Genomic DNA, 13068 nt, shown 5'->3' with positions numbered 1-13068 from the left:
TGGCCTGGGGCACCTTTCAGTGTCCTCTCGAAGGAGAATGCACCTGGGGTGGTCAGGACACGATGTCGCACTACTGGGGTACACTCTGGGATGTAGTAGGACTTGTTTCCGGGATGGAATTCATACCAGCTGGTGCAGGGTAGGGTGAACAGTGTGTTTCTGAGGTAGAGTAATACAATTTGAGGAAATAATGGGCTGTGTGGCCTGGAATGTGGTCCAGATGATGTGGCATGATTATTTAGTCTAGGGAGAGCTATTCACAACCACTTGAACCACTTTCCACTCCCCTGGGGGATCCACAGGAGGGTACCACCCAAAAGCGGTATCTAATGATGCACTGCTTGGAATCTCTTGGTGTCTTATGTAGACCTGTAGATATATATGGGGTGAGTATGATACCATAAAATCAGGATGTAGCATATAGTATACACATGGGAAAACCCGAAATATTGTTTTGGAGCTGCCGGGAACAGACAGTCCACAGACAGTTGGTCACTTATTTGCTTAGGTGTTTGTGGACAGTCTGGCCTCCAGCTGCTTGTACCTTCATCATGCCCAACAGTTGCTTGATTAGGCAGTCCCATCTCTAGTGCTGTATCCACCCAATGTGTGCCTTGACGAGCGGCTATCCTGTACTTTGGCCTTTGATTTACTTGTGGTATTTATTATGATAGAATTTGTTAGCAGCAGGCAGAACAGGGAACCATAAGATGGGTGGCCATAAGCACACCAGGCCCAGACACATGCACAAACCGAAGGCAAGGTCAATTGCACGGACTAAGGAACAAAGGAAATACAGTGGCTCAGTACATAGTCAAGCTGTTTGTACCTATTTGTCCCAGTGGCTCTGCATCCAATACACCCAAAACCTAACAGAATTGACACTTAAAATTTCCACTCACTCGTTCTCAAGTCCACTGCCCATATGCTTTCATACACTTTGTCCCAGGCATCCCACTTGCTTGCCAGTATCATGCTGCACTGGGTGTAGGTTGGGTGCAGCAACGGAGGTCCATCTGTTACATTGGTCACATGAATACAGAGAATTGTTCCAATTCTTCAATGTTGAAGGAGTTTCCAAATAAAACAATCCTTGCCACAGAAGCCTATAAAAGCAGGCCAGAGTCTTGGTGGGGACCTCAGCTTTCCATCCACATTCAATATCTTTTCCACTGACAATTCCTTTGCTGGTGAATTACCATTGTTTCCCCTCCTTGTTGCCTTTCTCTTTGACCCGTGCATGCCTTTGTTGGTCATTTTGATATAAATCTAATGTCAGATGATAGCCTCGTGGAGTGGGTCTCACCCAGGATTGACCTACTATACAGTGATGGTGTATCTATCCACAAGGGATTGGCACTCTCAATGACTGTTATCTTCCATAAAGTCAACGAGTCAAAGTCATTGGTATTCATGTCAGTATACCAACTTAGTTTTTATATTCCTGGCAATGACCACTGCACATAACCAGAAAAAACTGTGCAGCAGAAGGCCAGGTCCCTATGGACCTCAATACAGAGACCTCCATGAGGGCTCTACTTCAGGCCACACCTGACTGTGCCATGACTGCAGGGCACCCATGCTCTCTTTCAATTGAAGATCACAATGATCTTGAATACCAGGAGGACCTTGCAATGGAAGCTGAGAAAGTGGCAGAACTCAAGGCCCAAATTAAAGAACAGTTGGACAGCCTTTCTGATGATGAAGACCAGTGAGTCATCATAGACATTCATCCACAGTGCTCTCAGACTTATCCAGGCATATAGACCCCCAACCAGCTCAGAACCTGGCAATGCCTCAGAAGTGGTAGAGCATATGAAAGGCTTAACTATCACATAAACCTTGGAGCAGGAGCCAGCTGGTGCATTCGAGATCTCAAATGAAGCAGTATCAGAAGAGGAGACTGGAAGGCATGTGGATGTGTTCTGAACTCTTGACAGCTCTCAAAACTTCCACAATGTGCTAGTTCGTCAATTGGCAGCCACATGGAGGCACAAGAAGAAGAAAACAAAGAGTAAAAGTATGGTATCTGCAATCTTCCTAGAAGTTTGTTTAACTGACATACATGATAATAAGTGATCTAGTGGAGCTTGAAGGTTACCCCTTACTTATGTTCAACAAGCGCATGGGCATTATCATATGCCATGAATGTGGCACAGGCCTTCTCTTGTCAAATGTCCATCGGCACCTCACTACAACAGAAGAAATACCCAAGGTAGCAGAAGATGGTATTCCCTTTCACTCAGTTGAGAGGTTAGCAGTTTCTCATGATCAGGTTAACCTGCCCAGCCCTTCCAAGGTTATGCAGCAAATCATAGACAAGTTGACCGCACTTGGATATGAGGCTGCATGGGATGCATCTGTTATAGCTTGGCAACAATGCTGGGAGGATCTCTACACTTCCACTCCTACTCCTGTTCAAGGTCTTAAGGTCTACCCTGGCTTTGTCTGTTTACATTGCAGACTGGGCTTCTTTTCCAAATGGAATGCAACTTCACACACACAGAGCGTATGTGAGCAAATTGGTGGCCTAAGGGTTATGCGCAACTCCAAGCCTGTATGTACACTCTTTGGTTCAAACATTGGTCTATCGCAATTCCTGGACTAGGTACTTTGCAGTTGCCAAACCCAAGAAACTCAAGGCTGTGGCCATTCCCAGAGTTCCTTCACTTGACCTTTGGGAGAACTTGATGCAGCAGAAGAAGAAGCTTTCCCTGCTCAGAGAGAAGGAAGGGGTTACCAAAGACTCCTTTGTGGTAACATCAGGGATTGATGGTTGGCTGTCGCAGTTGGACAAGCACAATCTATATTCCATCATGCATGCTGATATGCAGGACCCTATACGTCCTCGCCTATTCCAACTACGTGCATCAACACTGTACCACGACTGTGCAGAAGTCAACAGATATCACACCTTTGTAACTTACCCATTTCATGACTGCTGCCCGTATGTTTGACTTATTTGGTGCTTTATTGTGGTTCATTTTAATTTGCCCTTCTCAGTGCCACTAAGCTTGGGACAGAGTTCTGGATACCTGTCCAAAAGAACAGTCCAGGAGCATTTCATGTGTGCTTTGATTGCCCACTACAAGAGCGCAATGAAAGCCGTTGAGAAGGCTGGTCCAGACTTCTTCACCTTTACCAAGGAAGAAAGAATAGCAATCAAGGTCCTCAGGAATGCTCTTCTGATCGACCAAAAGACTCCCCTGACGCCACAGCAACAAAAGGTTGTCGCCAGGAGAACACATGAGGTGCTGTACCTGTTCTATTTCCCTGAATATGATCCAGCACTTGTGAAGAACAAGTTTGGTTTTGCCAGTGTGGCCTACATGGCAACTTTCTGGCTCCACAAAGATGGCTCTTACAAGACCATACATGACTTTCCACCCCTACTAGCTCAGATGCAATTCATGATGCGGATCACTGGTTTCCACAAGATGAGCGAGACGTTGGCTCTGGTGGAGACACTGCCTAAAGACCTCAAAGCTAGTGGCTCTGGCTCCAGGCAGAATATGCATCAGGACAATGAGGAACAGGTGGAAGATGAATACAGTGAAGAAGATGACAGTAGCTTTGAAGAAGGTAATGAAGACACGAACAGTGCAGAAGTTGATGAAAATGGGAGCAATGAAGATGACCGGGCTGACTAGAGACCTCAAAGGCAAACAGCTCCATCCTCCATCAAGATCAAGAATATCTTCAGGGAAAAGCCAAGGTCACTCTGGTCTGAAGCCACCAAGCAGTTGCTCCAGTAGGTCCCATGACCCTTCCAGTATCTTTGTTGACCCTGTGAGTCTAGTTATAGGCACATCAGGAGTTTCTGCCAGGAGTATCTATTTGAGTACAAATTGTCACCATTCGCTTCATTGCAGGACTTGCTTCATCGGGCCACCCATATTGTGCACAACACACCTCATCCAGCAGTAATCAATGCTGTGGATGATGGGGAAGGCATCATAGAACTTGGTGGTGCTAGGTTTACTTTGCCAGAACTCAGAACTGCTATTCAATCTGAGCTGACAAAGGTTCAGCAGCATCTCCAAGAAAAGGTCCTTCTGGGAACTCCCCTGGAATTTCATGGATTGGCCTATGATCCTTCACGAATATCCCTCAGTTCTGATGAGACCACCATAGGCTGTGGTGTCTTTGGAGATGCCCTAGATAACCCTGATAGTGACAAGCTTCTCAAGGCCATGATTCAATACTTCGTTGCAGGTGGGCCAACCCCTACCATTAGGCATGACACGAAGCCACATCCCAACACCAAGCCACATCCCAACACCAAGTCACATCCCAACACTAAGCTGCATTCAAGTCATGTTCTCCGCAAGACAACCACTGCCCATAGGAACAACAAGAGTGTTGCTGCTAGGGTGGATCATGCCAGACTCAAGGCTACTGTTCCTAGAACTGAGAGGAGATCAGTCCTTTCTCAGGAGCCTCTTTTGAAGGACATGCAGGATGTTGCTGAGAAAAACAACACTCCTTCTTCCATAGATGGAAGAAAAGTGATGCAGTGGCTGGCAGATGTCCATCAAGCATGGACCATGGTGTATGCCCTTATTCATATTCTCTCAGGACCCCCTGCTTGTGGCACTGAAGAGCAATCATTTGCACTTGTGAAAAGAACAGGTTCACGTCGCCATCTCTTCCTTATGGACTATAACGGCACACGAGTTCTTTTGTTCTGCTCTGACTATCATAAAGGTGCACAGCAGACAAACCTTATGTCCTCAGCAGCTGCTATCTGTTCTATATGTTCTTCTTCATCTAATCTGACCCATGGAGTGCCTCCTTGCCACAGAATATGTTATTAAGGCTGACCAGATTCCCAGTGATGTCTAACTATGGGACATACCTCTGTCACACGGGGGTGATGCTGGGACACAGATTTCATGTCAAATAGCATCAAAAGATTCTTTTTGTACTTCAACTGCCCCATTGGGATCCATCTCTATCGACATCTTGGGATATTCCTCTAGCGGTGGAAGCTCACAAGAAGCATTAGCATTGCAGATAAGAGCCTGGTCATGATGGCTGAGCTGATGACAGGGCATACAGAGAAAACTGGGGAGATGGTATATGCCCGGATGACAAGGACTGGGAGTGCAATTCAGGGCACCCAAGACTTGCACATCAAGATTTGCCTTGCTCTGCAGCAGGCATGGGGAGTAACACCTCCTCCCATAGTGCATAATGATTCCACTTGAGATTGGTAAGCATACACAATATATTATACCCTGGAATTCCCATGAAATGCTGAAGCAGCTGCCCCTTCAGTGTTGGCAGTCATGGGGGATGGGTACTCTCAGCAGCAGTATTAGCCTTCAATGTCAGGAGTTGCATGATGCTGGGCACAGTGAAATGTTGATTGACTTGATTGCTCGTTTTCCCTGTCATGAGCATGGTCTTAAATTTTTGTATGTTTTTGTGATGATCTCTTGTGTCTTTCTTGCATATGGTTACGACCACTTCCTCTACCAAGAATTGGAATGCATTCTAACATTCCAAGTTCAATGGACTCTGTAGGTTTAGTTGCAACACTTGATTAGTCTACCAACATGTATGTCTATTCCTACCATGCTATTCAATGAACCCAGGCAACCTCCACTGTTTCTAACTCATTTTGATGACAAAGATCATAAAGGCAGACTGTACCCTCATTAGTAGGCTCGCGACCAGGCTTACACAATCAGTCTCACACTTGTAAACTCGCTGAATTGCGAAGCGGCTGGGACAAGCCGACGCACTTTTGGCACGAGCGTGACGGGACCGATAACGTGTGTTCCCATTTGCTCCCTTGATACAACCCTTCAGTAAGCTTCAGACGGACACATAGAATATATGTGTATATATGCCATACATATTATATCTGTACATTAGCTATGAGCCTGCTGGAGGCTGATAATGCCTCCATTGGAATTGTGTATTGGAGGGCAGAGATCTCGCATCCGGGAATGGTGGCATTGGTGCGACAGTCCTCAACGTTGATATCCTGTGGAACTTGCCCAGAGAAAATGGGCATCGAATATGGCCACGGCACAGGGTACCACGCATTTGGATAGGTTGGTGCTTGATGTGCGTAAGTGGGAAAAGAAGGTGATGTCGGCAATGTCGAGCTTCCTGGGATTCCCACCAATGTTGCATGACTTCCTGCCATGTCACTGGCTGCTATCCTTCGCCGCTTCAAAGAGTGCATGCTTGACTGCGCTGCGACGGTTACAGCTGCTTCGTCAGTGGAGTCCGAATTGCGGTCTTCCGTTGCTCTCTTGGTTGCACGCGGCTTCTTTGGTAGTGAAACCAGTGGAGGAATCACCACAACGTGCAGCATTGTGTACAGCTCCCCACCATAGTGCTCATACCAATGCCACATAGGTGCCAGCAGTTTCCGTAAGCCCCTCTCATCATTGAAGATTGGGCCTACTGATGTGATGAGGTCAATAGTCTCATCTTTCAGGATGCCAGAGGCCCTGTAGAATGATGTAGGATAGCCGCGCTGGAATATGGTGTTTCGCCGTTCATGTAGTTTTGTTCAGAGAGGTTTGTAGATTTCTCCCTTTCGAGGTGCATACTGACCTGTCACCATTTTAGTAGAACCAGGTTGCATCCCGTTCAATAAGCCAGGCATGCAGATATCACAGCAAGGTGCAGTTGATTCTACATAGCACAATAGGTAAGTGTGTGGTGGTATATGTGAAGCATGATGCTTACGAGGAGTCTTATTGTTATACAGTGCCGTCAAGACAGAACATTGACATTTATTGGTCTGTACCAGCATGTGCAGACCCTTGTGGATCAAGGTGTGGGGTCTTGTACTCAAAGACTGTATTGTGAGCCCCACCTGAGAACCCGTGCCTACTCCCTCTCTCGATAGCATAGTCATGTCTTGCTTTGGCGCTCTTCTTTCTTGCTGCGGGGATACTTTTGAGGACCCAGCTTTGTTTTGGCCCTTTTTGGTGGTCCCACTCTCTGTCATCTTGTCGATTGTGCATTCAGGGGCAGTCAGGCCTACCTTGTATGCGGAGGGCTCTACCAAGGGGATGGCCAGCCCTATCAGCTTCAGGTCCCTCGCAGCGCGACCCGAGCATTGCTCAAAGCTTGATACCAAGACAGGCAATCTCCACTGGACGATGTGTTCGATATCACGGATATTGCATCCCTGCGAGTGCATATGATTGAGCTCGATGAGTGTATATTAAGATCAATGGAACTTACCATTCCTGCAGCATCAGTACACACTAAGATATGGACAGCTCCAGTTTGGAACTCCTCCATTACCCTCGTCCTATACGCCTGCGAGTATGCGGTATTGTATGTTCGAATGAGACCTGCTTGTCGAATTCCTTTTGGCAGTAAATCCAGCAGGTGATCTATGATCTCTCTGCCCCAGTTGATATTGTCTGCGTAGACGAAAGACTTTTTGATGTCAGTCGGAGTGGCAACTTCAGAAGGTATCAGGAAGTCGAGATCTGTATATGAATTCATGGGGTGCTGCATTGCTCGCACGACCAGGGACACAATAGGTCTGTCGTTCCCTACATTGATCATTATGTATTCCTTTCGCATCTGCAGTTTGTTGATGATGTCAATTTGTACTCGGCTGACCATGCTTGCAGACATGGCGGCTATAGGTACCCCCGCGGTAAGATGGGCCATATGACACCAAGGGTGCCGTATTTCTTGCAAAATTCAGCACCCCAGTGCGACACAACATGGGCTTCATTGACAACAATTGACAGGAGTCTGGCACCAAAGTCACTATTGCGTAGTACCCGCAAGATAAATGATCGGGAGAGCAGCATCTCTGGCGATATCAGGAGGATTTGCCATTTGCCTGCCACATTTTTCTGCTCAGGTAAGCATGTCGACCATTATTATTGTTTTGCTATGACCACACCTTGAGGATATCCCAGTTACAGCCCCCATGACTGCTGTTTACTGCCACGGCATGGAGCTTAAACTCACTCCGGAAGGTTTCCACCTAAGAAGTCTCAGAGTGAGTTATCCATGTTGCATCTCTGGAGACGACTAAAGCATACCTGCTCATCATGCAGGGCAATCAAAGGGGACACAAGGATTGTCACTTTTCCCTTACTCTTCGGGTGCGCATGAGGACCAGCAACAATCAGAGTCTTTCCCTGACCGGTCCCTGCATGGATCAGCATGTTCTGGCCTTTCGGTTGAGCCACTGTGGCCTGTAGCTGCAATGGGCGGGGCTCATAGGCGAGAGAAAACTGCTTGCGAAGGTGGTTGATGAGTCCATCAAGATCACCGTCCTCAAGATTTTGGAATGCGGATGTTCACAGTGGAGGAGTTCTAGCTTCTTGCTGATGTTTTGTTCCCTTGGGAGGCACAGATGGGTGTGTGTCTGCCATTGTGGTCTAGTGGACGAAGTGCAGAATGAATAAGTGGAAAAACAGACTTAAGATGATTGAACACATGCAACAGAATCACCATCGTTGGGCGCCTGGCCCTTCCAGCCACTATGTCTTCCTCATATGTGGGTGCACCTGCCACTTCAACTCGCCGTGCTCGAGGATCCTCCCTTCCACCATCCTCACCTCTCTCGTGGCTTGAGTCTTCCTCACCTCCTCATGCACTGCCTGAAGCTGTATCTGATACAGAGGCGGAAACTGCACTCCTCTGGGATGGTGTGAACCCGATGAGTCCAATTTTGGGTAGCCCAGACACGAAAGCTCATAAGAGGATACAAAAACAACAGCGAAAGCGGATGGATACCATACAGAAAACAAAGGCGGCGGAGGATGCTATTGCCCGAGGAGGAGGCGCAGCGGGAGGCTAGGGAGTGACAAGAGCACAAGAAGCTTGCAGTTTTTCAGTTTGTTCTATCACACCTTTCTCAGAATGGGCTGACAATCGGAGACCTCATGCTATATGTATTTGATCCACAGTCCAAATATCCAGAACGTTGGACAGGCTTCCTCCAACATCCTTCACAAGTGAACCAGCTCCTCGACTGCATCAGCAAACACAGCAGCTCGGCTGCACGCCAGACAGTCCGATCATGGGCAACCCATGTTGTTGGTGACATGGTCTGTCGTGAGGCTCAGCAAACCATGGCATTGGGGGTATACCAGAGCCATCGCAAACCAATCGACAGGGACTACTTCCTTGGACTCGACCTCTCTCGTATCCACTGGTACCTCGAGCTTGAGGCAAGTACCATGATGACTATCCTGTCGGCATTCACGACATGTAGGAGGCACCTGACAACATGCACGACCAATCGAGCTGCTCAAAAACGTAATGTATGTACTCATTTCAACGGTACCCGATCAGAAGGCTAATCATGAAGGTCATTGTGTAGATCATGACGTTTGCGGCTCTACAGTGTCTCAGTGAGTTCAGCCGCAGCAACAACTATACCAAACGTATCTTCTCGGTATACTTCTATGCGTCAGGTGCACAGCGGCAGACTCTGTCCATTCTTTCACATATTGGTCTCACAGAGAGCTATTCAAATCTCATCGACAAGTCACGACCGATGAAACTCGCTACGGACTTAGACCCAGCTCCATCAGCACCTGCCGCTCTCGCTGCATCACAAGGGACTACGACCACACCAACAAAAGTACATATGGCATATCATATACAACCGGGCACTCTTCGACAGATGTCTATGTCCATGTGCACTGTAGCCCGCACGGTTGCTGCCACAGGGCTGTATGCAACATGCTACGATAACATTAACATGATGCTCCATGTCTCTGAACAGATCTTGGGACGTATGGACTCGCAGGAGAACGGGACATGTGCGACTATATGGCCATTGTGGAAAGCAGTCCCAGAAGATTTGTCGCTCCCGGAGTTTGAGCATCAGTTTGATCGTGCATCCCCACTTTCCATCAAGGATGACTTGCTCACTCCGCAGGAAAACAGCATGTTACATGCCGCATTCGAGCATACCATCTTGTGGATCCTCATCTGATACAGGGGTGCTAACTTCAAGAAGTATGAAGCGGACTTAAATCGGAGTCAGCCGTGTTCGGACCACATCATCGAGGTTCATAAGACTTCCCTACATGCATTGCCTGCCATGGAGATTGAAGAGGTTACGATAGTCGGAAATGCCAAGGTTGTCAAGACTATCCTCAAGGAGCTCGACGTTGACACGTCGACATCTGCCTTTGGCCGCATTGTACACATCTTTGCTGGCAATCAGTTGTCCATTGCACATCTACGGGCCATTCAGAACATCCATGCAGGTCAAGAAGGCAGGTTTTTGGGCTTTGGATGGGGTGTCTGGATGCCTGGACTGTTTCATGCCAAGATAGCAGATGCTCACAGTACACTATTCACGCACTGGGGAAAGCCGAACATGGGAACTAGCAATCCTGGCTGTCTCTGGTTCCATAATACATGCCTCCATCATGCCCCGATTACTCTGACCTCATTGCCGTCTTTCCAAACTTGTCGCGATCTCATCTTCACCTCACCCTATTCCCATGTCGTTCATTGCTTGCTCCTGGTCTCAAATGAGAGCAGTTTAGACAATCTGGCAGCTTCCCTGACCCGATGGGAGGGTTTACAGGAGCTAGCCCACAGAGTCTCACAACACTTTGTCAATCCAAACATGATCAACAAGATGTGCGCAGCTCGCAGTTCTGGTGATGCTGGCGCCGGTGATATGGTCTTCAAGAATGCGGTACTCTTCCTCTGTGATGCCCTTCTCTTGCGTGAGTTCACAGATGCGATCAAAGTCGGAGATTCTGGCTCTCAAGGCATGGGCCCTGCATTTCCGTGGAAATGGGCTAACCAAATATGCCCACAAGATGCTGCATCTCATACACAATTTTGCTTATGTTTGGCCTGAATGGATATGGTGAGTTCACTATCTATGACATTCATAAGCGAGACCTGATTCCCATCGTAGTTGTGTAGTTATGAATAACTGGCTGGTGAATCCCTCTGGCCAGCCGAACTCATGGGTTGAAGTCGATTTAATGCAAGAGCATAAGAAAATTTGGATCAAGGTAAGTATTCCCTGTCTTCAATGACCCATCTGCCCCTGATAGTGCGTGCAGAATGTGTACAAGGCCCATGGCAGCGCAGCATCATGGGAGTGGCTGGAGATGATGTCGCCATGCGTGGACGTCCTGCGACATCTCACTAACAAGATGAAGCTACTGCTCAGTTTGGACCAGGGAGTCAAGCACGCTGAAGCCAATCTCAAAAACGACATCTCATTGCTCATGGCAAGTCTTGCAGATCACGAGGTTTACGCGGTGAAGAATGGTAGGATCCTTGGAGAGGATGATGGACCCATTAAGGACATTGCAACAGTAGGCCTCGAGAACTTAATGAATGGCAAGAGTCCCTTGGACGAGTTTAACAAGGCATTTCTCCGCCTCCAAGCTCGCCAGCGCATTAGTCCAATCACTGGTGAGCCACCTTCCAATGTGGGCACTCAGGATGATGCAGGTGCCGCGGATGGTGGTGCTGCTAGCATGCCACGTTCTATGTCCGCAGATGAATTGTGTAATGGCACCCATGACTCGGGTGTCAATGAAGTCTCGGATGGGGAACCAGACATTGACGCTGATGCCGAAAGCTGGTATCCTGTTGACAATATTGAAGATCTGGATGGCCCAACACTCACAAGACTGTCCACAGAAGATGTTGAACTGGATATGGATGGGGATAGTCAGTCACGGGAGGAAGAGGTCAAGGATCACGATAGTGAGGACGAGCAGCTCTTTATGGATGTTGACAGGGAGATTGAGGACGATGATGCAGATGAATTTTGGGGGGCATAGCAGGGATAATAGTGATATATACTGAACATGGTATCTATGCTAGTACATCTTTGTTTATATGAAGTCGCATGGAGTGGACTGGTACCATCGTATTCATCAGAGGCCCTTCACTAGGGAAGAGAACAGACGTGAAATTTCACTAAGTCCGTTGTCATGCTTGGCAGGCGGAAGTGTGACCCTGCCATGTGATGCTTCAGTTGACCCAGTCTGCTTGCAAGCTCGCGCCTTTCCACACTCCGACACCTAAAAGGGAAGTTGCATGCTTTGTTTGCAAGCGGACTGGTAGCAAGTCTACCTCATTAGTCAGTAGAAGGGACAGCCTTGCTGCATGATATTACTAAATATGGCATATTTGTGCAGCAAGGCTGCTTGTTGATGGAAGCCGAAGGTGTCTTGGTCATGTCACGCTTCCATACATAGGTATGAGTCAACAGCACGACTTGCTGTTTTCACACCTGCGAACCTGAGCTCTTGGGTGAGTGTGGCATCTTGGACGCTGATAAGCCTCAGGATCGTCTGACCCCCGAAAACGCGGACTCCACACATCATACAAGCCCCCCCGGAGCTTATTCGACACAGCGCTCTCACGCCTCTAGGCTTCTATGGGCTCTAAAAGACTTTTTTTCTATTTAGCTCCGGACTTCCTAACATCCTCGAGGCGTACACGGACCCATTCTGTGATTTATCTCCGCACACCGAAGCTCCGGAGTGACTTAACCAACGCGACTTCTAGCTGAATTAGCTCCGGGACCCGCGGACACTTCTATCGAGGGGCGTCGTCCTCATGCCCACCCTCCAGCACTCACTCCCCCTCGTTTCCGTCAAGATACCGAAGGTGCGGACGCATACGAGTCACCATGAGGTCAGCATCAGTCAGCAAGCGGCCGAAGGTAATTAGCACGTGATTGGCGTGTCGCATGGAGTGATGGGACCGCTTGGGTCAGGTGGCGGAGCGTCGAGGCGACCTATAGGGGCTGGAGAGAGCAAGTGGGAGCGCAAGAGAGTTGTATGGTGTATGGTATAGCGGAGGAAAGTGATGAGCAATCCTGTGGGTAGCGGCGTTTATTTGTTATTTATCTCCGAACGGTCGCAAAGCCATTCCTGTAGTATAAATTGTACAAAGTAGCATACAGAAAAACAAGTTTTCCACTTCACCATCTCCGAGAATTAACGTTACAATCTCAGCGACCCGAGAAGTTCGAAAGCGTCGAACTTAGCGACTTATAACCGATCCTAGCTTTGCCAATAGGCCTGACTCGTCGAGAGAAATAGCTCCGCCATCGATTTAACT

At 48.0% G+C, this 13068-nt stretch overlaps 3 protein-coding genes across 3 annotated transcripts; 2 read left to right on the top strand and 1 right to left on the bottom strand.

Annotated features, from left to right (window-relative positions):
- Nucleotides 1-1272: 1272 nt before the first annotated feature.
- On the top strand, nt 1273-5210 carry GLOTRDRAFT_94154 (uncharacterized protein; the record flags this gene model as incomplete). The annotated part of the gene is given in 10 exon segments (XM_007868797.1): nt 1273-1415; nt 1472-1711; nt 1967-2014; nt 2077-2431; nt 2464-2513; nt 2609-2918; nt 3024-3582; nt 3602-3789; nt 3873-4550; nt 4983-5210. 10 exon segments carry the CDS (start codon nt 1273-1275, stop codon nt 5208-5210), a joined length of 2799 nt encoding a protein of 932 aa, XP_007866988.1.
- Nucleotides 5211-6453: 1243 nt separating this feature from the next.
- GLOTRDRAFT_106365 (P-loop containing nucleoside triphosphate hydrolase protein) lies at nt 6454-7620 on the bottom strand (the record flags this gene model as incomplete). Its single annotated transcript, XM_007868796.1, has 4 exons — nt 6454-6470; nt 6842-6965; nt 7013-7159; nt 7216-7620. The coding sequence occupies 4 exons, from the start codon at nt 7618-7620 to the stop codon at nt 6454-6456; spliced, it is 693 nt and encodes a 230-aa protein (XP_007866987.1).
- An 865-nt stretch (nt 7621-8485) lies between these two features.
- Nucleotides 8486-11777, top strand: GLOTRDRAFT_106364 (uncharacterized protein; the record flags this gene model as incomplete). Its single annotated transcript, XM_007868795.1, has 7 exons — nt 8486-8611; nt 8865-9269; nt 9329-9933; nt 9955-10720; nt 10743-10843; nt 10895-10994; nt 11046-11777. 7 exons carry the CDS (start codon nt 8486-8488, stop codon nt 11775-11777), a joined length of 2835 nt encoding a protein of 944 aa, XP_007866986.1.
- Between the last annotated feature and the right edge of the window lie 1291 nt (nt 11778-13068).

Source organism: Gloeophyllum trabeum (assembly GCF_000344685.1).
Source record: "Gloeophyllum trabeum ATCC 11539 unplaced genomic scaffold GLOTRscaffold_00008, whole genome shotgun sequence".
NCBI classification, from domain to species: domain Eukaryota; kingdom Fungi; phylum Basidiomycota; class Agaricomycetes; order Gloeophyllales; family Gloeophyllaceae; genus Gloeophyllum; species Gloeophyllum trabeum.
Note: the sequence above shows the minus strand (reverse complement) of the source record. Positions and strands in the feature narration are given on the sequence as shown.